Raw genomic sequence first — 22665 nt, forward strand, 5'->3', positions numbered from 1 at the left:
TGTTTACCCTGTACAATCTTTGCGAGGGGAAAAGCCTCTGGAACCTTCCCCCTTTCCCCAAAAGAATGTTAACATGTTTAATTGCAGGAAGGCCATATGCAGGGATGACAATGGCCATACTGACCCAAAGGACAGCTACCTTGCAGGAAAGGACAGAAAAAAAGTGCTGACATCATTCTGTTGCCACCTGTCACTGGTGCCATGGGTAGAAGTGGAAGGCCCAGACAGGCTGTGGCTCCAGTATAGAGGTGTCAACTGGTGCTGGGTCAGAGAGACCCCCAAACAGAGTAGCTCCTGAGAGCATTGGAAAGCAGTAGGTACCACAGGCAAAGCCTACTCCTACCACCGTTTGAACTGAGGTACATGTGTTTGTGGTCAATGTAGCTGCCATGCAGGGAGAGTCAGAATGGAGGGAAGTGAAAAAGTGTATACAATGTCCTGACTATAGGGAAGTGAAGAAAACACTCAGGACCCCTGCTTGCTGTTGTCTACAACTTGAACCCTTGCCCCAGCAGTGGCTCCTAAGATCCCAGGAACAGACACAACAAGAATTGCTATCAAGGCCGGGCGGTGGTGGCGCACGCCTTTAATCCCAGCACTCGGGAGGCAGAGGCAGGCGGATCTCTGTGAGTTCGAGACCAGCCTGGTCTACAAGAGCTAGTTCCAGGACAGGCTCCAAAACCACAGAGAAACCCTGTCTCGAAAAACCAAAAAAAAAAAAAAAAAAAAAAAAGAATTGCTATCAAGATCCACTTTGGTTCTTCAGAAAACCTGCAATGCTCCAGCTCCAGGTGGGCGCTGGCTAGGCCGGCAGGAGCCAGCTGTTACCTTAGGCCTCTTAATATTTATGCCCTCATTCCTCAGAAGAGCCCCTTGGAGGTTAGCAGGCTCAGTTGTATATATATAGTAGACCAGCAGTGTGCCAAGTCCCTTTACTGTAGTGATAGGGCAAACCCAGGTCCCATATAGGTACTGTATAGCCTACTGGTTGGCAGGGTGAGCGGAAGAGACCGGAGGTCTTAGAAATACCTCACACAAAAAATGAGAAATAGAAAGCTATTTTATTAACACGCTTTACATTTACAGTTAATTAGCTAATCAACATCAACATGCAAAAATAAGCGCTAGATACAAACCTCTACAATATGGTTTTGTGTGAATTACAATGGTTCATCTGTTTTGAAAACCCGTCAGTACTTACTTTAGCTCAACTATCAGTTTCTGTAATGAAAAGCATTTACACTCTAGGACTACGGAACCACCTGGCAAGGCCTCTGCAGAAACTCGGTCCAGTGGCTTTCCCGTGAATACATTCTCAAAGCAGGAGATAAGGCGGTGCTGGAGGTGAGATACTGAACCTGTACACAGACACAGCCCCAGACACCCTGGCCATGTAGGCGGAGCCTCCTCAAGTAGCAGCCCAGGTGTGTACGGTGCTTTGGCAGCAGCTAGACAGTGAAGTCAGGAAAGGCCTTGGCACCACGTCACAAGTCACTGCAGCCAACCTGGTGTGGCCAACACCTTGCCCAGGCTGTGGCCAACAAAAGTTGGCAAAGGACCAGCCTGTTCCTCAAGCTCCCCTGAGTCCCATCACTAGCAAAAGGAAGGAAGGAAATGGAGAAACACAGGGAAATAACCGATGAACCAATTCCTACTTCTGAGATGCTCTGGACTTCCTTGGTGTTCAGGTCACACTGTAGAGAACGTTTCCTCTGAGAGGTGCAAGAACTTGCAGAGGCATCAGTCGACTTATGTTACAAAATCCTACCAATCAAACGCTGTTCTCAAGCACAGACTTATTAAATCTCACTTCCTCTTTTCCTAAGAGTATTTGTCGTTGCTCACTGATCTTTGGTCGCAAGAAACAAATGCCGAGGCAGGCTGGGGTCGGGGTTATGGGTCAGGGTAGGAGGGTATGGCTCCCACCCACCACAGCCTCTGGCCAAAAGCGTGCACGTGGCAACGCAAGGCCTACATGATGTATACTTTCTCAGCTTGGGAGAAGTGGAAGACTTCTTTGGTTCTTGGGCAAACAACTTTATCATCTTGACGGATAGAAAGCAGAGACTGAAAAAACAAGACCAGAGTTAGGCATTAAAATGAGAAAATCCAGCACAAAAAAAGATCTGAATTAGGGCCCATCCCCCAAAATAAGCTACCATAGATTAATCAGCTAATTTTATAGTTTTTAACTTTTATAAGTATTTTGCCTGTATGTATGTATACATGTGTGCCTGATGCTTCTGAAAGTCAGCAAAGGTTGTCAGATCCTGTGGAACTTGTTATGGATAGCTGTGAGTTACCATGCAGATGTTTGGAACCAAACCTGGGTTCTCTACGAGAATAACACATGCTCTTAACTACTGAGCTATCTCTTCAGCTTCAAGCCACCTAATGTTACAAAGTCACTTGAATGCACACCTGTCAAAGAAACCTGAAGTTGTTCAAATGTAATGTTACCCCAACCCTGGTTCCCCCTTATCCTCCACACAGCTGCCTTGCCCAGCCCAACCTAGCCTGCAGCCCTCCTCATCCGGGCCCCTCACATTGTAGCCATAGACATAGCCATTAGGCAGCATCATGGGTGGGTTGTTCTCATTCATCACGTCACCAGAGATCTTGCAGACCAGGCGGGAGTTGGCACAGTGAGCCATGGGCAGGGGCTGCGCCAATTTGTTCAGAGAGCGGCTGCACACAGGGCAGTCGGGGCTCTTGGAGCTGCCATCCTCCTTGTAGCACTGTCTGTACACACGGTTAAGGAAAGGCAGGCATGTTGTGACCACTACTGTCTACACACAGGGCATCCTTATGGTCATAGGGACACCATGCAGAAAACAAAGAAGGCTCAAGGTGAAAAAATGCTATACTATTCAATAACAATGGTTACCAACACCTGACTTAAGACAAGCCACTAGCATGGCCAAGCAATGGTACCATGCACCTTTGCTGGCACCTCACCCAAGTGTGAGACAGGATATTCTGGTGACTGTCAGGAGATGTCAGGCAAACACATGCTTGTTCTCCAGTGTCCACCAGAGATGGTGAGAAGGATGGGCCTTGAGCCTCAGCTTGGAGCATAACACAACACACACCAGCTGTGACCCCAGAACAGCCACTACTTTGTGGGACAGCCAGTCATACACAGAATGGGGTTGGCTACATGTAGCAATCAGGTTAGGCATATAAGGGACAGGTTCAGCCAGAGAGGTAGGGTTTAGCCATACAACAGATACAAGTCATCCACATGTAAGTAAGCAACTCACCTGAGGGGGCAGGGACAGACCCACAAGAGATGAGGGTCAAACACATGTGGGAAGGTCAGCCACACAAAGGACAAGAATCTACATCTACCATAGGGGATGGTCCATCACAGGAAGGAATAGGTCAGCCACACAAGAGGGAGCCATACAAGGGTTTAGTATGTCAGATATAAGCAAGAAGGGATCAGCCTTTCTTGTCCTTCTTAAGAAGGGAGACTAACTTGCCAGAGCCATGACCACTATGAATCAAGCTGGCTAGACAACCAGGGCTCAGGTCTTAAGGACTCTTGGGAAGTCAGTATCAGGTGCATGGCAACATTTGAGATGCAAAAGCCACCAAGAGTAGATAGACCAAGAAAAGACCAAGCTGCGGGTCCTATGCCCTATCAACCTTTACCCCAAAGGACAAGGTGGAGCAAAAAGGATACGGTGTCTTTATTGCCGAGAGCCCAGCCTGCAGGGTGAGGGTGAAGACGGAGCTGTTTCCTAGCTGGTGCAGTCGGTAGTTGTCATATCGAAACTGCTGGATCAGCATCCGCCACCGGGCTGGGTCCAGAAGGTCCTGAAAAACAACATGGAAATGCTGGGACCCTCCTTGGCAGTTACTGGGAGGCCCAGACAATACAGATGCTCCAGTAGCCATTGCAAGGCCCCTGGCTGGGTTAATATTCCAGAATACTCCCTGGTGTGTATCCTGTGGTCTTGCAACTATAAACAGAATCACAGAATAAAACTGAAAGGGGGGTCACTCCAGAGAAGAAATGCTCAGGTCAGAACTACGTCTGGTTAATGCGTGTGTCTTAGACACACATAAGGAATGCACATGCACAAGAGCAAAAGAGGTGAAGCCTCACTGTCACCAGGGACACCACACACTTCCCTTCCACCTTTTTTATAGAAACATGGCTTTCAGTATTATTCCATAAAAGCAGTCTACAGAGGAGTATGCCCAGTCTGGGACGCTTTCATAGAAGGGATGGTATCGGGCCAGACCACCACTTTCCTCTGAAGGAAGCTTCCTCCCTGCCTTCCTCACTAGTGCCCTGGTTTTTTTCCTCCTTAATTTATAAAAGCCATTCTTTCAGTTCTTTTTATAGCTTGCTGTACCCTTAAATGTCTGACTGCCCTCAAGACAAAGGTTTTCAGTATGATCTTGGTCTTTCTCTTTCAGGTCACTAAATTTCTGTCACTGACAGGACTTGATAAGCTATTCTTGTTACCCCATGAGGAGGCTTTCTCCCTTGTGCACATTGGTGGGACAGCAGGTATGTTCCATCCCTCCCTGTACTATGAGGTCTTGCATCAGAGAGATGGTTCATCTTCTAACTCAGATGCCTCAGGCCCAAACCAAACCTCCTCCAATGCAGTGAAGAGAAATTTACAACATCAGTTTAAAAAATGAGTTTAGACATTCCTGACACTCTGGTCTGATGGCATTTCAGGACATGATGCTCCATTCCTCAAAGCTGGGTGGGTTTACTAGGGCTCAGAGCTTCAAAACGGCACCAACTGGTCTACTCAGGCATGCTGGCACTGTGGGTGAGGCTGCAGGGCAGACACAAAAGCCTCTGACAAAGGCCAGTCTCAAAGTATGAGCCAAGCCTGTACCTAATGCCTTCAGAGCTCTTGGCTTGGTGCGGCTATACTCAAAAGAGGTAAACAGGCTGCTCACTCAGGGCTAGGCACAGATACCCTGACGTGGGCTGAAGTCTGTACAAAGCTGTCTGAGCAATGGAACATGATCCTCTCCCAGACCTCCCTCACCACAGGCTAGAGAACAGGGGGTTGAAAACAAGAGGTCTGCACCAAGGGAAAAGACCAGGCACAGCCCAGGAAGGGCAAGAACACCACCATGACCAGACTCTAATGTCCTTTAGACCCAGAACTCTGGCCTTACAAAAACAGCAAGGAGGCGAGGGAGAGCAGAGCAGGAGACAGGCTGTGGATATGGCAAAAGACTACAGGAAGAGAGCACCAAGGAGGTGTGGCAGGGAGTGAAGACCCCAGAGCTGCCAGGTTGAAACCTCCTCACCTTTGCCCCAAACTTTGCATCGGCTGTATGGGAATAAAGCAAGAAAAGCACAGCTGGGTAGGACAAGCTATGAGGTGTGAAGAAGGGACAATGGATGGGCCCTCAGGAGCTGGCTAGCATCCTCTAATCCATCCCAGTGGACCCCTGACTCCAAGGACCAGTAGAAACCTAGATGCCAGGGTCATGAACATTACCTTATATGGGGAGATGTGTGTATCTGGAGGGAAGGCCAACATGCCCATGACCTGGCGAACCTCATCCAGCTGGCTCCCTTCAGCCTGACTGAAGTGCTTTCTTGCATGTCTGAAAAACAACATTTCGGCACATTTAAGTTTGTATTCCCAGATTTTCAATAATTAATCACTTAGACAATCAACTCAGAGGTTAAAAGACGACTTGTGAGAGCTAGGTATTTCCTTCTACCATGTGGATCTCAGAGGTTACACTAAGGTTGCCAGGCTGAGAGGCAAGTGCCTTCCTTTACCTGCTAAGCCAACTCTCTGAGCCCCAGAACTCCAACTGAAAGGATCTAGACTAGCAGGTCCTTCATAATCTGGCATAAAGGAATCCCATCCCAGAAGATGTGCTGGGCAGGGCCTGAGGGGTCAAGATATCAGAAAATGGGTTCAATTAGTGCTAGAATTATTGCCTGAGCCTTCAAGTAGTTCCATTTGCCCTGAGTGCTTACCTCAGGCTCAGGGACTTGAGTCCAACATCTTTAATTCTAAGTTGTTTGGAGCAACTGGGGCCCACAGATGGACTCCAAGGCTTGTCTAGCCCATCATGTACAAGCAAACACACACTGTGGGCTTTCACATGTGATACACATGGCTGTCTTAGGACTGGGCCAAAATATACCTGGAAGGGCTGGGCAGCCAGGAGGAGTATGGAACTTTCCTCCGCTGGCCACTAGCCCTTAAGACGTAAATCTTCATATCTTCCCACAAGGCCTCACTCACTGTCATAGCCTCTATACCTTGAGTCCCTCCTGCAGAACCAGTCCCTTTAACCAGTGGCCAGTGACACAGCAGAACCCCTAGAATCAAGTCACCTTTCCACCTTTGAAGTTGTTTGCCTCAAGAATACATCACAGTGGTAAAACTGGCAACTGGCGTACAGCAACACCAAATTTTTCTTTGCAAACATAAATGTGAGATACCCAGAGACTGACACACCTGAACCAACCAGCCAGCCCCCAGTCTGAGGAGAGTGACAATCCCTGTAACATTGTAGTTGACACAGGTCAAGCCTCAAGTCTCAGGCACCAGGCACAGTGCCCCTCCCAAAACTCCAGGTTGCTCAGGAAGTTGAGGACTAGGCAGCAAAATGTGCTTTTTTTTTTGAGATAGGGTCTTACTATATGTAGCCTTGGCTAGCCTAGAACTTGTTATGTAGACCAGGCTGTCCCCAAATTCACAGGGATCCACTTGCCTCTGCCTTCTAAGTACTAGGATTGGAAGCATATACCACCACTCCTGGCATGACCAGGGCTCTTAGAAATGAGAAGAGGAGAAATTAACTTAATGGTAGAGTACTTGTCTACAGCTCACAGGCTAGAAAGAAGGGAACCAACTGACAGGTCCATTCTGCTTTGACTAAAGGTCAGAGAGTTGGTTATTGTTAACAGTTTAGAAAACAGGTGTGGCTAATAGCCAGACCTAGTATTTCAGGTTTTAAAAAGTAGATCTGTTTCTACTTCAAACAAAAGTCTAAGGATCCAACTAGATTCCTATTCCCTTTGGGAAATAATAATGGATTACACACACGGAGTGGTATACCTACAGAATGTTGTGGTCTTGGGTGTGAGCGTTAACTTGTCCTGTTTTGGCCAACAGAACGTTTAACTAAGAATGCAGCTTGCAGTCCTTCAACTGATCTGTTCATTCCTTGTCTCTTGTTAATGCAGGTTTTTTTGTTTTGTTTTGTTTTTCTATCTTACTCCTTCCTTTTGGAGTTAGGATATTTAAGAAATGGGAATTAAAAGCAGGCGATTTTTCAGCATTCACCGGAACTCCCTCCTGATGCTATATCTGTGTTCTTTTTTATCTTATTTTTCTAATCCCTGCCAATCAATGGAGGGCATACACACATGTAGGCATCTCATGTTTTCCCTTTACAATGTATGAGTTAAGGTGAAGTGACAGCAGCTAGTAAGGTCCACAGCCAGCTCTACCATACCTACCTTCACCTTCCCAAGCTCCCAAGGAATAGCAGTCCTGGGTTCACTAAAAGCTAAGTCTGGGCTGGACCAACAGGACTCTGCTCCCAACCCAGGCTTCTCTGGTGGAACATGTCACTGCTGAGTCTCAACGTTTCATCACAGACAGACACCTTCTGGAAGATATATTCCTTCAGTGCCTATACTGGGATATGCCACCAGCTCAGAACATGTCTCGGGAGCAGCAGGCCACGTTTTCACTGTTTCAGTGTTCCTCCCTGCTCACACTCCAGGACTAACTGGGCAGGAGCCTTGGCAAAGCTAGAATTGGAAAACCCCAGCTACAGGCACTGACCAGACGCCTGGTAGGCACCAGGAAGGCTTTACAAAGCTTACTGAAAGCAAGTGGTTCAAGGAAAGGAGTAGAAACTGGCACATGGTACTCTTCGTAACACTCCAGGCAAAAAAGGGCGAGTCTTATGCTGGACTCCTAGAGAGCCACTAGGGACCTCCCAAGTAGAAGCACATGTCCTCTTAGGGCAGAGATAGACCCTGGAAGCTCAGCTACGTCTGTAGAAAGCCCTAAGGTATACTTCCTGATGCAAGCATGCTTTAAGATGGCCACGAAGAAAACACCAGACCAAGGAAGTGTGAACTGACCAAGGAACAGCCCCTTGAGGCAAACCTGTTACTTAAAGTTCATGATTATGTCCCAGGTGGAGAAGATGGGCCCCAGAGCCTTGATCACAGGTTTACATGGGTGGTTGGGACGCCAATCTAGCTTACTTGACAACTATGAGGATCTGAACTGCTACATGAAATTGTCTGTGGAGCAGGGGACTTCAATCCCTGGCTTAGAACTACATGCCAAAAATGTAGTTGGCATGTAGGACTGAAGCCATCAGATGAGAAGTGCCCCAACATGTGTTTCCTTCTCCAGCACTCTGACTAAGAGGACAGGGAAAGAGCAACAGCAACCGAGTGTCCTGTCCTAATGAATAGAACCTTGTGTATGGCCTCTTACCTCACAGCATCCAGGCGTTTGTTCTGCCGAACAAGTTCAATGAACTCCTGAATCCTGAGGCTGAACTCCAGGCAGCTCTGAGGGCAAAGACAGACAGGGTTAGGTGTCACCTGTCAGCAGTGAGATGGCCTAGGTGCCCGGGCACCAGGATCCATAGGTCCCACAGATTCTATCATCAAAACTCAGGGCCTCCCATGGGCACTGAGAAGCAATGCTATGGCCAGAGTCTCTATTCTAATGGACAACAGTCCTCTTCCAGTAGGACTAATGCATTATGCAGATGATGAGTTCAATACCCGAAGGCAGTCATGTGGCATCTGTATGGGCAACAGACAGGGATTGTTTTAGCTCCCAGAGTACATGGGGTAAAGTTAAGTGACTGTATGAGGAAATCCTGCCAACTCCCTGGAGAGTTTTCCAGGTCCCCTACAGTCAAGATCCTAGTGTCTATGAATACCATAAAGCAATTCTTCCTCTATATTTCCTCTAGCTGGGCATGCTGGTGCACACCTTTAATCCCAGCACTCAGGAGGCAGAGATAGGCAGATCCCTGTGAATTAAAGACCACCTGGTCTACATAGTGAGTAGCTCAGGACAGCCAGAGCTATGTAAAGAGACCTTGTCTTAAAAAGTTTCCTCTCTACCACCTCCACCAGGCTTCAACTCAGCACATTTCTTGTCTGTACTGTAAGCCATGCTGCCTGAGCTGGTGGTTGCTCTGTAAAAATGTCCACAAGTTGTTTTATCTAAGACTGATATCTGGTAGAAGGGGACAGTGCCAAGTGGGTATGAGGTAGCAAGAAGGTGGAACCTCAAAGGTGCTGACACGGAACACAAAGACAACAACAAAAGATGGAAGGCTGAAAAGATGACCAGCAGGGTTCCAGGCAGAAACGGGGATAGTACAAAGGCCATAGGAGAGAAGGAAAAAAATACCTGGAGCAATAAGCCCAAGGAAGCTAATGTTCCTGTCAAGACTCAAAGGTCCAGGCTGGGGGGATCAGGAGACCAGAGAATGGATGCATCCATAAATGCAGAAGCTTTAAGATTTGCAGTTGTAAGGAAGATCTGAGATCAGCACCACAATGGCTCTTGGGGACAGTACAGGGTATGCTGGGAGATGCCATCTACATAGAAGCTCAAAGCTGACTCTAAAACCAGCACTACAATCCAATGCAGGCAGAAGTTCCTGTGACTGGAGGCTAGCTAGTAGGAATATTAACCACCTTACACAGAAAGCACCTTTCTTTGTAAGTAATAATCTAAAGATCCCCAGGCAATGAGCACCGGACAGTGGAACACTTGCCCAGCATGTACAGAGCCACCTGTAAAACCAGCACCTAGGAGGCTGAGGCCTCAGTAAATTTGAGGTTAGCCTGAGGCAACGTTCTCCTAAAAGATACTCAAAACCTTCAGCATAGCTACAGGACACATAAAGCATTTCCTAACAGAAAACAGTAATGAGGATATGAAAAACTAGTCTAAGACTATTCATCATAGGTCACCGATTTCAGAGAATCCGTATTACAACAGCACAGACTTCACATGGCAAGTAAATCATTCCTGAACATCTAAGACTTAACTCAAATTCTCCAGTGCCACATCCTTTCCCACCTAGCCTCCTCTATGTACCCAATCCCCATGGCCCATTTCAATGTAACTTCAGCAAAGCATACTCCATCTCCAGCTGCTTTGACTCTATTCCACCAACACAGTGTAACCATAGCTTGACAATTCTGTGCAGGAAGATGACAGATATCCACTCCTCTGATCCCTGCACTGGGGCCCTCCCGTGCCCAGGCTGAGGGTCAAGCAGGCTGGAAACAGTACATTTCAAGCCAGAGCAGGTGCTGTCCTGACTGAGTGGTGGGTGGCAGGCTTATCAGGAAAAGACAGGGTACCCAAGGCTCCCTAGGAGCAGCCTGGCCCCACTGACGAAGAGATACATGTGAGTGCTCTGCTCCCTTTAAAACCAGGAAACAAAGCAGGACTGAAAGGTGAACCTGCACATTAGAGCCCCATTAAGTTGCAGAGTAACACTGTTCCTCCTATAGTTGGTGGGCACCAGGAGGATGTTTAACAGCAGGATGAGACCACTGTACAGGTATTAAAGGAAAAGCAGTATCCCTCCTCCCAACCCTGACAGCGTTTCTCCATGTAACATTCTGGCTGTCCTGTAGACAGCTTTGCAGACTCCCTTTGTAGACTAGGCTGGCCCTGAATTCCAATTCAGAGATCCACCTGCCTCTGCCTCCTGAGTGCTAGGATCAAAGGTGTGCACCACCACCACAGCTCAGTGGAAAGTTTTGTTTCATAAAGCATGTACCTTAAATCTGCCTTTATTTTTTAGGAGCAATATTCCCTAACAGTTAACTTCCAAATACCTTACCAATATACAGAGTGCCAGTTTGTCATGCAAATTAAGCCTCCAGACCTAAATCCAAAACATGTATCTACCAAATCATATAGTGAAATGACGGGCCACCCTGTTCACTCTACAGCAGCTGGAGACTCTGAATTTACCATTCTGTATGACTTCTAGACAAAAGGCTTCCAGGTTGTTCTTTCAGTGTCCTGTCTAGTCTAGAGACCAAAGCTAATTTACAGATCTTATCTTGGTGCCCTGTTGTATTTCTAATTTAGTGAAACTGCATCTGAGATGTTTCTTTTCCCATCTAGATCAGTGTGTCTGATTTGTGGGACTTCAGTGCAGTGTGGCTCCTCTACTATTTCTCCGATAGGAGGAGAGAGCATGTGTTCATGTGCTCATTCGAATTATACAGATTATGTGATGTGATGGGCAACCCTATCACTAGGCACCTTCACAGTGTGTTTATGGACACCCCTAACATTCCCTTCTATCTCACTGCTTAGGCACTAAGGTAATGCTTACCAGTTCAGCGCTCAATCAGCACCTCAATTTCTCAGGCTTTGCCTACCCAGAGTGTCCACCCCTGGTCCACATAGTAAATTCAACAAGTTTGTAGACACACTGCCTAGAGAGGTCAAAGCTTGTGAGATCACTTCATGAAAGATAAAAGCCCAGTGTTTTCTGTGGGAGGGAGTGAAGGTGAAAACTGAGTAGGTCAGACTATTATGTAACGAACCATTCTGGCTTTCCTTTTGGGGGTTTCTGTACCAAGATCCTCACCGGTGGTTCCACTCTTTTGTTCCATCTTCATCTCATGCTCACTTTGGCAGTCCTGAGTGGCAGAGTGTCACTCTTGGCTGGTTACTACATGACCCCAACAAACTCAACCCGATGGATTAAAGCAGCAGTCTAGAATACAGCTCCTCTGGTGGAAGCAGGGGCTACTAATGAAAACTAACACATTTCTGCTACAAAGCCCTAAGACGATAATTTTCAGTGAGCAGATTTAAGGTCTGTGGTCTGTGTTTCACTTTGAAAGAATGTTTTAAAAGTACAAAGTGTATATTCAGTAGAACATCACACCCCAGAGTTGTGTAACCCCTATCTGACTAAGTGGGGAACCCACAGCTGCCTCAACTCATAAGTGCAGTGGGCATGAACCAAACCAACACAAGAGGCAGGGTTTTTACCTAAAGGTAAAGCACCAACACCCAAACACCTTGAACCCCACCTTATATCCAACAACTCAATCTTACAAACCATCACCAAACCAAAAGGTTGCAAGCAGGTGAGGGCATGATGGTCCTGGAGAGGAGGCACAGTTACTCAACTTTGGCCTCTCCTTCAAAAGAGACCCATCCTTACCAGAAGTCCAACTGGGAAAGCCCACATACCTTCATCTTCCGGAGTCGGGACTTGTTATCATGGCACCAAGCAAGGCAGGTGGCTGTCTCACGCCTCTCCAAGGATTCTTCTACTTCTTTGGCTGTCAGGAACATCTCGATATTCACAAGGTCCTTAGAGGAAGGGGCAGCTCAGGTCACAACATGCCTGTGGCCTTAAAGCAGGGGCAACTGATTTCTACCCTCTTCACCCCAGCCTCCCAACCAGAATTTTGGCTTGGCCCTACTGTACCCCTGCCTCCGGTTCAACCTGTCTGGGGCACTGCTCATTGATAGTACCCAGGGAATAGATTCCAGGAGCAGAAATGGTCCGTGATGACTGGGAAGCTTACATGTGGCAGATGCCTACTGGTTAGGGGAACCAGACCCATCCTGTTGTAATAAAGAAAGATCAACAAGGATCATAACCAGACTGTTATAGACAGCACAGGGTACAGGCACTCTGTGGTTAACCTTGTCAATTTGATGAGATTTAGAATCACCATGGAAATTAATCTCAGCGTATTTGTAAGGGACCACCTAGCTTAGGTAAATTTTAAAGGTAGGAAGATTCATGGTAAATGTGGGTTGTACTATTCCAGGGGCCACAAGTATCAAGTCTGAAAACAGAGAATGCAAACTGAGTACTGGTAATCATCTCTACTTCCTAACTATGTACACACATAAACAGCTGCCTCCTGCTTCTGTTGCCATGCCTTCTCTGGCATGATGGACTATCTCCTGTAACTCTCAAATTAAACCTTTCTTAAGTTACGTTTGTCAGGCATTTTGGTACAGCAACAAAAGTTATACCCCAAACAAACCACAAACCAGTGTACAACCTTCTTCAAGCCCTCAGCATAGGGCACAATGCCTCCACAGTGTGTGTGTGTGTTTGTGTGTGTGTGTGTGTGTGATATAATACTCTCCCCAGTCCCTATGCTCTTTAAAGAAGTGCCAAAGACAGAAAATCTGCTGAGTCTGGAGGGCTCGTACAAGGTAAGGGTCGCTCTTCATTAAAGTGTCCAACAAGATTAGCAAGATTAGCAATTGAGTGGCTGGGACAATGAGATGTACGTACATTATGAGAAAAGCAGGGAAGCTACCTGAAGAAAATGGAAATTTTAAAAATCACACTGATTTGTATACCAGTGGGCAGATATATGGAGGTCGGAAAATGACTTGCAGGAGCTAGCTAGTTCTCTCTTCCCACTATGCAGTTCACAGGGTAAAAAGCACTTTTGACAACAAGTGTGCCTTTACTTGCTGAGCCGTCTCACCAGCCTGAAAACACAATTTCTGGGCTATATTCCAACAAAACATATTGATAACAAGTAGAGTAACAGCACAGAACTGCTGATTCCTAGCTGAGTCACGTGTAGTATGTATGCTCTGGCCAGAATCACAGGGACTGCATGTTTCTTCTGACAAACCCCATGACAACGATCCCAGTTAGCATCATATCCTAAGCACTGGACACTACGCATACAGGAAATGACCAGAGACGGGAGAAAGTGGAAATTATGGGAAGCTCCTTCCAGAGACATGGCTGAGCAGAGCACGTGGAACTTGCTGCTGAACATGGTGCAGACACAACACAGCCTTTAAAGTAAAAGAAATCGTAATAAGACTCCTACTATTCCTATTTCAAGATAAACTATTGTAAGAAGCAGACTAGAGCTAATACCAATGCAATTAAAACTAATGGTCTGGATGATGTGAAATAGCACAGTTGGAAAAAGATGCTTGCCACCAAGCCTGACAACCCAAGTTCAATCCAAGGACTCACATGGCAGAGAGAAAACTGACTTCCAAAAGTTGTCCTCTAACTTCTACACATGTCATAACATGTATGATAAATTTAATAAAAAATTTAAAATAATAATGGCTTACAAGAAAAGTAACAAGAAAAAAACATGTGACCACCTATGGGTTCAGTGATATACTCTGGTGGCCATCCACAGGCTGGGTATTCAATGTCTAGTGGCAGTGGCTATAAACAGTGGTCACTGGTCAGGGGCAAGAAAGCAGCAATACCTTCCCCTGGCTATATGGGCATGTCACTGACTCCAGGGAGCTCCTGTCAAGAACACCAACCTTCATGCCTCCTTAGGCACCACAAGGCCAACAAGTTCAAGTTGGCTAAAAGCAAGTTAATTTTATCCTGTGATCTTCAGTGACTGTTGGGGCACCATAAGAGGTAGAAACAGAAGGGAATGCGATGGTATTCACTCCTAAGCAGGGGATCAAGAGTTCAAAGAGCCCACCTCGATGCCACTCTGGCGAGCCAATTTCACAGCTGTGTTGTAGTAGCCACAGCGCAAGAGATGCTCCACCATCATGCGGTCCATGCGCTTCCGTTTCCACATGCTGGCTGCTGCTGGCTGGTCACTGCTGTGCTCCTTGAGGTGCTCAATCCTACGTTTGCAGAGCTTGGCACTCTCATCCTCAGCTTGGATGGACTCTACTGCCTAAGTCACAGCAAACACACTTGAGATGATTGGTCCACCAGCAGCAATGAAAACATACGTATTTACAACCTCTTCTGAATACTTGCAAGAAGACAAGCAAGGAAAGGTAAAAGCTAAGATGTTGTTGGACTATATGGTAGAAATAGAAGAAATCAGGCTCTACATCTGTTTGGGGTGAATTTGTGTGAGACAGTAATTACTAAGAGGGACATGGCATACTACCCACTACTTCACATACTTGCTGAGCACATTTGAGGCCCTATTTCCCTTTAAAAAAAAAAAAAAGGCTTAAAATGCATGCATATCTTTTTTGGTTTAAGCTATATTGTCAGATGCTTAAAATTTGAAATTTATTGTACTTTCCTTGTCTTATTATTGACTATAATGTGACTCATTACTTTGAGATAGGGTCCAACTGTGTAGCCCTAGCTCGTAGTATGGAGCTTGTTATGTAAACCAGGATTGTCGTTCAAACTCACAAAAATCCTTCTGGTTCTGCCTCCTGAATGTGGGGATTAAAAGCATGTGTCATGTTTGGTCTGACTTTTAAATATAACCTCTCGTGCTCAGACAGTGCTCCTAGACAGGTGCAGCCCCTGGCCTTTTTCTTACATCTGACCCCTATCTGGGACTGATGATTCTCTTCTGTTGCCTGAGTTCTCTAGCCTCTTTGGGAAACTATTTTGAAGGGCTACTCAAATCTTTAAAGGTCATTCTCAGTGGCTAGGTCATTTTGACAGTTCCAGGAAGTTCTGGGATGAAATATCAGTGTCGCAAGCCCTAGCTTCCTCATGGGTGGGGCTTAGGACACTTTCAGTGTTCTCTATCTAGCAGACCTAAACATCCTTTCCACAGTTTGCCTATGTCTTCATCTCCCAGCCATTCCCAGAGGACAAACCTTCCTTTTGAGGACACTCAGCTTCTCCACCACACCATCCAGTAGGCTGACCACAGAGTCCACAGCTGGGCAACTACTTAAGGTCTTCTCAAGCTCAGCTACCACCATGGTGACGTGGCTGGTCTCCCGATCAATGTTTTTCTGGGCAGCTCGGAAGCGTTTATTCAGTGTCTCATAGGGCACCTAGACAAGAAAAGGCAGAAAGAATCTCAGCCCTGACATTCAGTACACTGATACACCCCAGGCATAGCACATGGGTCTCCTTCACATGCAGCAAAGGCCGTGCTAAGTCTAAGACCCTGAGCTCTAAAAACATCTCCCAGCATCCTGGACCAGGACCCACAAAGCATGACTAGACATGCTCCAGAGCCTGGAATTGAGACTGACACTAAGACACATGCTGCCCTGGTCTTTGAATAATGCTGAGCAACATTTTTTTTTTCACAAAAAAGAAAAAAAAATAAGCGTATACAGACAAAATAACAGCAAACTTTTTATCTAGAAAAACAAACAGTTAAAGAAGATGAAAGAAAGGGGCTTCCCATCAAGTCATGGGAAACTGGAGGTAAAGACTACACTGGGTAGGGCAAGGTGAGTCCAAAGAGCTTCATATCATTCAGGTTAATGTGAAGTCATCATATTTCATGTGAAATTAAAAACGCACATTAACATTTCTCCTCCATGAAAAAATATTATCCAAACTGTTAAAAAAAAACAAAACTACCATTTCCTACAGAAAAATTACAAAGTAAGCATTATGCAAAGAACTGTCAAGTCACTATTATTTTCTGTCTTTCCAGAAAATCACTGTGATGTGGGATTCCCCTCTGTATGCTGTGAATACCATTGGTTAATACAGAAAACTGTCTTGGGCCTGCGCAGGGAATAGAGGTAGGTGGGGTAAACTAAATTGAATGCTGGAGGAAGAAGGTGGAGTCAGAGAGAAGCCATGTAGCCCCACCAGAGACAGATGCCAGATGGAACTTTACCCGGTAAGCCACAGCCATGTGGCAATACATAGATTACTGGAAATTGGTTAAATTAATATGTAAGAGTTATCCAATAAAAAGCTAGAGCTAATAGGCCAAGCAGTGTTTTAAATATTATAGTTTCTGTGTGATTATTTTGGGTCTAAGCTGCTGAGCAGCTGGGAACCAACAAGCGGCCTCCTTATAACATCACTGTCACACTTTTCTCTCATTTCCTGGCCCATGACTGTGGACATAACACACTAAGCTGTACCTGAGCAATGCCCCACCTCTATGGCAAGTGAGGCTACAGCCATGGCTCTTATCTCTACTGTCAAGTACTGCTAGGATCAACTTTGCTGTCACAGCAAACTCACCTGCAGGAAATTTTTTTTTAACCTTCCTTTCTTTCCTTCCTTCCTTCCTTCCTTCCTTCCTTCCTTCCTTCCTTCCTTCCTTCCTTTCTTTCTTGAGACAAGGTTTCAATGTTTAGTGCCAGCTGTCCTAAAACTGTACACCAGGCTACCCTGGAACTCATAGAAATCCAGCTTCCATAGTAAAAGGATTAAAGATGTGCACCACCACACTCAATACCCAGCTTACCCATGATCTTAAATCCACTCAGCAACATGGGCAAACTCGTGGACTCTGCACCAGCCAGTCACTAAGATCATGGTGAGGCTTGATAAAGGCAGGAATGTAAACAGAGACCTAGACATGGTTCACTATGAAACCTAGGCTATTTAAGAGCAGGTAATATAAAGACAACAACAGACATGGGGAAAGGACTAGGTTTACTTCCCCCAACCCCAAACCCACTTTTCTCTAGTCCTGCCAGGCAGGCAGCTTCAGGCAGGAACATGCAATGTGTACCCATTCCTGTCTAACCTAAGGCTTCACTGGTACATGAGGTAAATTCCACTAGTCGAGACATGTGAGGAAGGTACAGCAAAATGGCAGTGAGCTCTTGCTGGCAAGCGAGGAAATCCTGCGGTGTTGAAAATGAAGATGGAGAAGCTGTCAAATAGCAAATATCTCAACAGGGTAATAAACAAGAGACTCGTGTGGCCAGTACAGCTCCTGGGCCAGGTAGAAAATAGCACAGGCTGTAGCATCCTCTCTGGAGGCTCTGTGATACGCTTCCTAAGTAGTCAGCCTGTCACAGTATGGGTGGCCAAGGCAACCTGCATTACCTTGCTCAGCCAACACTGTTTGTCTTCATGGATATGTTCTCCTGAGGATTCAGCATGTCTCACCAAAGGGGAGGGGGGAAGTGGGATATGTGTGGATACGCATGCATGCACGCACACACGCAAAAGAGATTCCTCTATTCCTATCTATTCAATGGAGAGATGTATTCAAAATTGTTTTTGTCCAATGCCTTCCTACTACTGCAGACTCTTAGGAAGAACCTAATGGGAAAGTAGAAAGACATAAGACCCGGTGTGAGACTTCGGCAGCCACCAAGTCCCTGAGCCACCATAGCACTTGGCACCTTTGTCCGGTCCAACTCTCCTACATGCCACCCAATTTAAGGATTATCCTGCAAGGAGGTAGAATTCTGGCAGGCAAATCAATTGCATATTCTTCAACCACAATGCATTCCAGCCCACCAAAGAGCAGAGTATGTAGTTAGAGGCTTCATGTACCTAGCTTCCCCGGCCCCAACACAGTCCAACCTGTGGCCAGGAATACTTTCTCTGGGTGTTGCTGGATGCCTGAAGAATGTCTTGCTAGCAAGCCTATTCTGTGCAATAACAAGAGAAAACAAATACTACCAGTAGGCTGCAGACACAGGTTCCTGTTCTTTATGGCCAAAGGAAAAGGGTTTAGTTTTGCCTAACATTATATCAAAATACAAAGTTTATAAAGTCAAGACAAATGAAAGCAGCATTTGCTAAAACTCCTCTGTCAGGAGCAATGCTATCAGAAGAATGAGCTGTTGCCATAGTGTGAAACATTGACTCACACCTGCATGTACTGCCAGGCTCTGGGATTCAGTCCCAAGTATAGGAAAAAAATATTGAGCTTCCAAGAGGGAAAACACCAGTTCCCAGCTGCGGTCATGGGTTATCATCTAAGAAATTCCACCAGGTGTTGCTTAGCTGTTAAAAGCACTTGGTGCTCTTATAGAGGACCCGGGTTCAGTTCACCGCACCAATATCAGGTGACTCACAACTGCGGTGATTCCAGCTTCAGGGATGTGACATGCTCTTGAGGTATCCTCAGGAACCTACATGCACATGGTACACATCCATACACTCAGATATACACATAAAATTATATAAGCAACTCTTTAAAAATCAAAACAAAAACATCTGACTACAAGGCAGGAGCACTGAGTGAGCAAAGGAGTCCCACTAGCCCTCTCACTCTCAACACAATGCAACAGTCTACCTTTTCTCCCTTTTGCTGGCGATCCTTTAGACAGTTGCCCTTCTGACCTGGACCCACACTTTCCTTCAATACAGCAACACCAAGTTAATAAAAATTAAAATGAAAACAAACAAAAACAAAACCCAAGCTACACAATACCATCTGCCACACATTAAAACTATATTCTAATAAATATGAAAATGTAATTATAAACTTGGGCATAAAGCTCTATCTAGGTGGCACTGGGTGATGTGAATAGACTCTCAATAGAATGAGAATCCTGACAAGTCTTATGCCCCATACCTGAGTGAAACCTAGCATATAACACCTGCAGGTTTCAAGTGTTATAAAAATCTGTCAATAGATCAGCTGACTGCTGGGACTAACACATCTACATTGCTCCATACTTACTGAGATGGTCTACCAACACAGGTAATGACAGCAAAACCCCATCAGTTCAGGGTGTCCATCTGTTATCTAGAGATGGTAGATAGTCATCTATTCTAAGTTCATGGCTCTGTTGAGAATCTTTTGAGAAAATAAAATCCAAGACTGAGTATATTGAAGTGAGGTGTGAACAAAACCACCATGTCCATGTGGAATCTACGGGAAGGCTGCACAGCATATGGCTTGCACTGCAAATGGTTCACATGTTGACTGAGGTTTCTGTCCTGCCTGGACCCTCAGCTGATCAGTCTCAAAGAAACACACAGAGGTCTACAATAGTTCAGACCTCTTATTAACTCTTACATCCTGCATTAACCCATAATTGTTGTCTGTGTTGGGCTAATATGATGGCATAGACCTGAAAGGTACTGTGACAGTTCCTAATACTGTCAGCTGAGTGTCCTCCTGGGGTTCTGCATTGAACATCTCTTCCCAGCCAGTCATCACACCTGAGTCTAACCTTAGAATAGCCTAGTGTCAACTTTCCTTGGTTAGACTTAGACACATGCTTGTCAGGCACCCCTCTTTATTCCCTTCTTTAGCTTACCTTCCCCCTCCTCAGACTCCAGCATAATGGTCTGCTCCTCTTAGGGCCTAAGCCAGGTGCCTGCATCTCATCTAAGACTAGAGAATGGGTAAAGTAGCTGACTACTCTCAGGGCCTCTTAGAACATGTCTCATAGTATGTCAACAATCAAGAAGGAGCTTCCAAACCAGCTTCTTCCTTTTACCCATACCTTTCCCAGACCTGGAAACCAGTCCTCTTCTCTCTGCCCCTTTCCAGACACAAATGCTCCCCTCATTGAGTTATGCCAGGTGATTCCAAACTATAAGTTCCAAAGGGCTCTGGAGAATGAACAGCAGCATTAAGACCCAAGCTAAATCACCACTCACAGATAAGGACAGTCTAAAGACATTTCTAGATAAGCAAGTCTGAAAAGTTCAGCAAGCACAAATTTTCTCTGGGAGGAAAATGTCTCAAGACAGTATTCAATAAGGCGAAACAGGAAATCTATAAGGGAAGACAACAGACACAGGACATGATACTAAAAAAAATGGTAACTAACATGCCTATACATGTAATAGACTTTAAGGAAAAACTGCGGAAATGAGGCAAAATACTAAATATATACTCTTCACAAAAAAGACAAATGAGGCAGCAAGGATGTTTACAAGTAGCAGAAAACAATAGCATAAAGAACAACCTGCAGGATGGTATATAAGCCACGAGTCCAACACTTGCATTACTGGTACTTGGAGGTGAAGGTAGGAATATAAGTAGAAAGCCTGTCTAGGTGATACACATCACATTCCAAAGACACCTAAAATACATAGAAAGATCCTGTCTCAAAAACAAGAAAAATAGCTCTTAAACTCAGCAAAAAAAAAAAAAAAAAAAAAAAGTGTGTAAAAGTCTCTAAAGATGCTATGCAAGAATATAAATGATGGGGTGTGTATGTGTGGAGACATGGCTCATTCCCAGAACTCACACCAGGATTAAAAAGAAAACATTTTTTTCTTTTAGTTTTTAAAGACAGGGTTTATCTATGTAACCATGGGTATCCTGAAACTTATTTTATAGAACAGAGTAGCCTTGAACCCAGAGATCTGCCTACCTCTCAAGTGCTGGGATTAAAGACATGTGCCACATGCTCAGCAAAAAAAGGATCTAAAAACAAACAAATAAAACTGTAAAAGATGCTATTATCACTCGAGTGGAAAAATACAAATTAAAACCACAATGAAGCATTGCCTCATATCTGTTAGGATGGCTCTTACCAAATTAAAATGTTGCCAGGCATGGTGGCACTGAGGAGAGCTGAGGCAGGCACACAGACCTCGTCTCTAAATAACAACAAAACCACACTGAAACCACACCGTGTATTAGCAAAGTGTCTTGCTGGTGAGGACAGGAATGGCACTGTTAATGGTGAACCACCAGAGGATTACCATGAACAACAATTGTTGCGGTCTCCTCAGAGTTCTGCAGTCACAACAACTTCAAGGCAGATAGTTGAGATGGTCCAGCCTCACAGACTATTCTAGCCAGGACTTCAGATAAGCCTTGCACTTTCCCATTACACAGAGACTAGATTAAAATTTGTTACTGCTAGTTTTCTTAGGACTTGACCATTATCTCAATTTTCTCAGGATCCCCTGGGGATGCTGTCACCCTCCGACAACAGGAAGGAGTCTAGAGAACAAAATGCCTCCATCCCCAAGAAGTGGGGTAGGTAGTTTTGGTCATTCGGTGGGTTATGGATGTTTGTTATCATTTAGTGGGAATACAGGAATATAGGACTAAAAAGACAACTATTCATCTCAAATATTTTACACACTGGAATGGATGTTTGTATATGGATACAAATTTAAGGTTATTTTTGTCATACCATTTATATTTTTCTACTCTTGTTTAAGCTATCTATGCAGCTCATTTAAAAATGTAATATAAAGTTCTAGTCCTTGAAAGCTATTCTGTTTAGGATAATTAAAAAATACAGGTTAGTAGTTACTTATCTATAATAATCAAGCTTGTAGTTACATTAGGTATGTTTACAAGGTTAAACAGAGATATATTTTAGACAGACAGATGATGTTCAAACATTTCAGAGACCTACAGAATATGGCATTTAAGATGTTTAATAACCTAATGCTTTTCATGACAGTCAGACACGTTGCTCCTGGCAGCACCAATCTTCTTAATAAAAGGATGATGAGTATAGAAGAACCTCCATATGGAATTCACATTCATTGTGGTAAAGCTAGCCATTTGAGCAAGAAACTGCCCTTGCCTCAAATACAGACAGTATACTATACAAACTGGACAAGAAAAACACAAAGGAAAAAGACTCCTAAACTTGGTCAAGATAAGATGCAGCAGTCCTTCAAATTAATGTTTCATATAAAAGTCTGCCAGATATTCTAGGCCTGGAAGCCAAAGATGGATGCCCCAATGTTGCAGAGAAACTCTGGGTGACTGTCCAGGCAACCAGTTGCTCTCGTTTCTATAATTTTGGAAGTTGCTTGTTCTGCACTTCCTGTTTACTCACGTAATATTATATCCTTCTCGGGTCTCTGATGGAGTTGAAGAAGAGATAGTTAGTTTTTCTTGTTACCAAATTCAGAAAAGAAACTTACATAAGAAATGTAAAGTTTAAAAGGTTGAGAAACATAAAAAAAGCTTAAACTTTTATCTAAGAAAATGACTTGAGGTCTAAAAAGATCATTTCGGGATGGTAATACGAGTTAGGATAGAAAGTAAATTAGATACACAACTTT

General features: G+C 44.9%; 1 protein-coding gene across 4 annotated transcripts in view; it reads right to left on the reverse strand.

The window, feature by feature from the left end:
• Window positions 1–1042: 1042 nt before the first annotated feature.
• Window positions 1043–22665, reverse strand: part of Maea (macrophage erythroblast attacher, E3 ubiquitin ligase) — a 35536-nt gene continuing 13913 nt past the window's right edge. For all 4 annotated transcript variants that reach the window (XM_050141306.1, XM_050141307.1, XM_050141308.1 and 1 more), the window contains 8 exons: window positions 15597–15779; window positions 14495–14698; window positions 12240–12362; window positions 8475–8551; window positions 5487–5595; window positions 3689–3822; window positions 2547–2742; window positions 1043–2067 (listed from right to left, as the gene is read on the reverse strand). In XM_050141306.1, coding sequence (XP_049997263.1) covers window positions 1972–2067; window positions 2547–2742; window positions 3689–3822; window positions 5487–5595; window positions 8475–8551; window positions 12240–12362; window positions 14495–14698; window positions 15597–15779 — 1122 coding nt within the window. In that variant the 3' untranslated portion in view covers window positions 1043–1971. The remainder of the gene's footprint in view (window positions 2068–2546; window positions 2743–3688; window positions 3823–5486; window positions 5596–8474; window positions 8552–12239; window positions 12363–14494; window positions 14699–15596; window positions 15780–22665) is intronic.

This window comes from Alexandromys fortis, unplaced genomic scaffold (genome assembly GCF_014885135.2).
Source record: "Alexandromys fortis isolate MF-2015 unplaced genomic scaffold, M_Fortis_MF-2015_v1.1 scaffold_7, whole genome shotgun sequence".
Taxonomy (NCBI): Eukaryota; Metazoa; Chordata; class Mammalia; order Rodentia; family Cricetidae; genus Alexandromys; species Alexandromys fortis.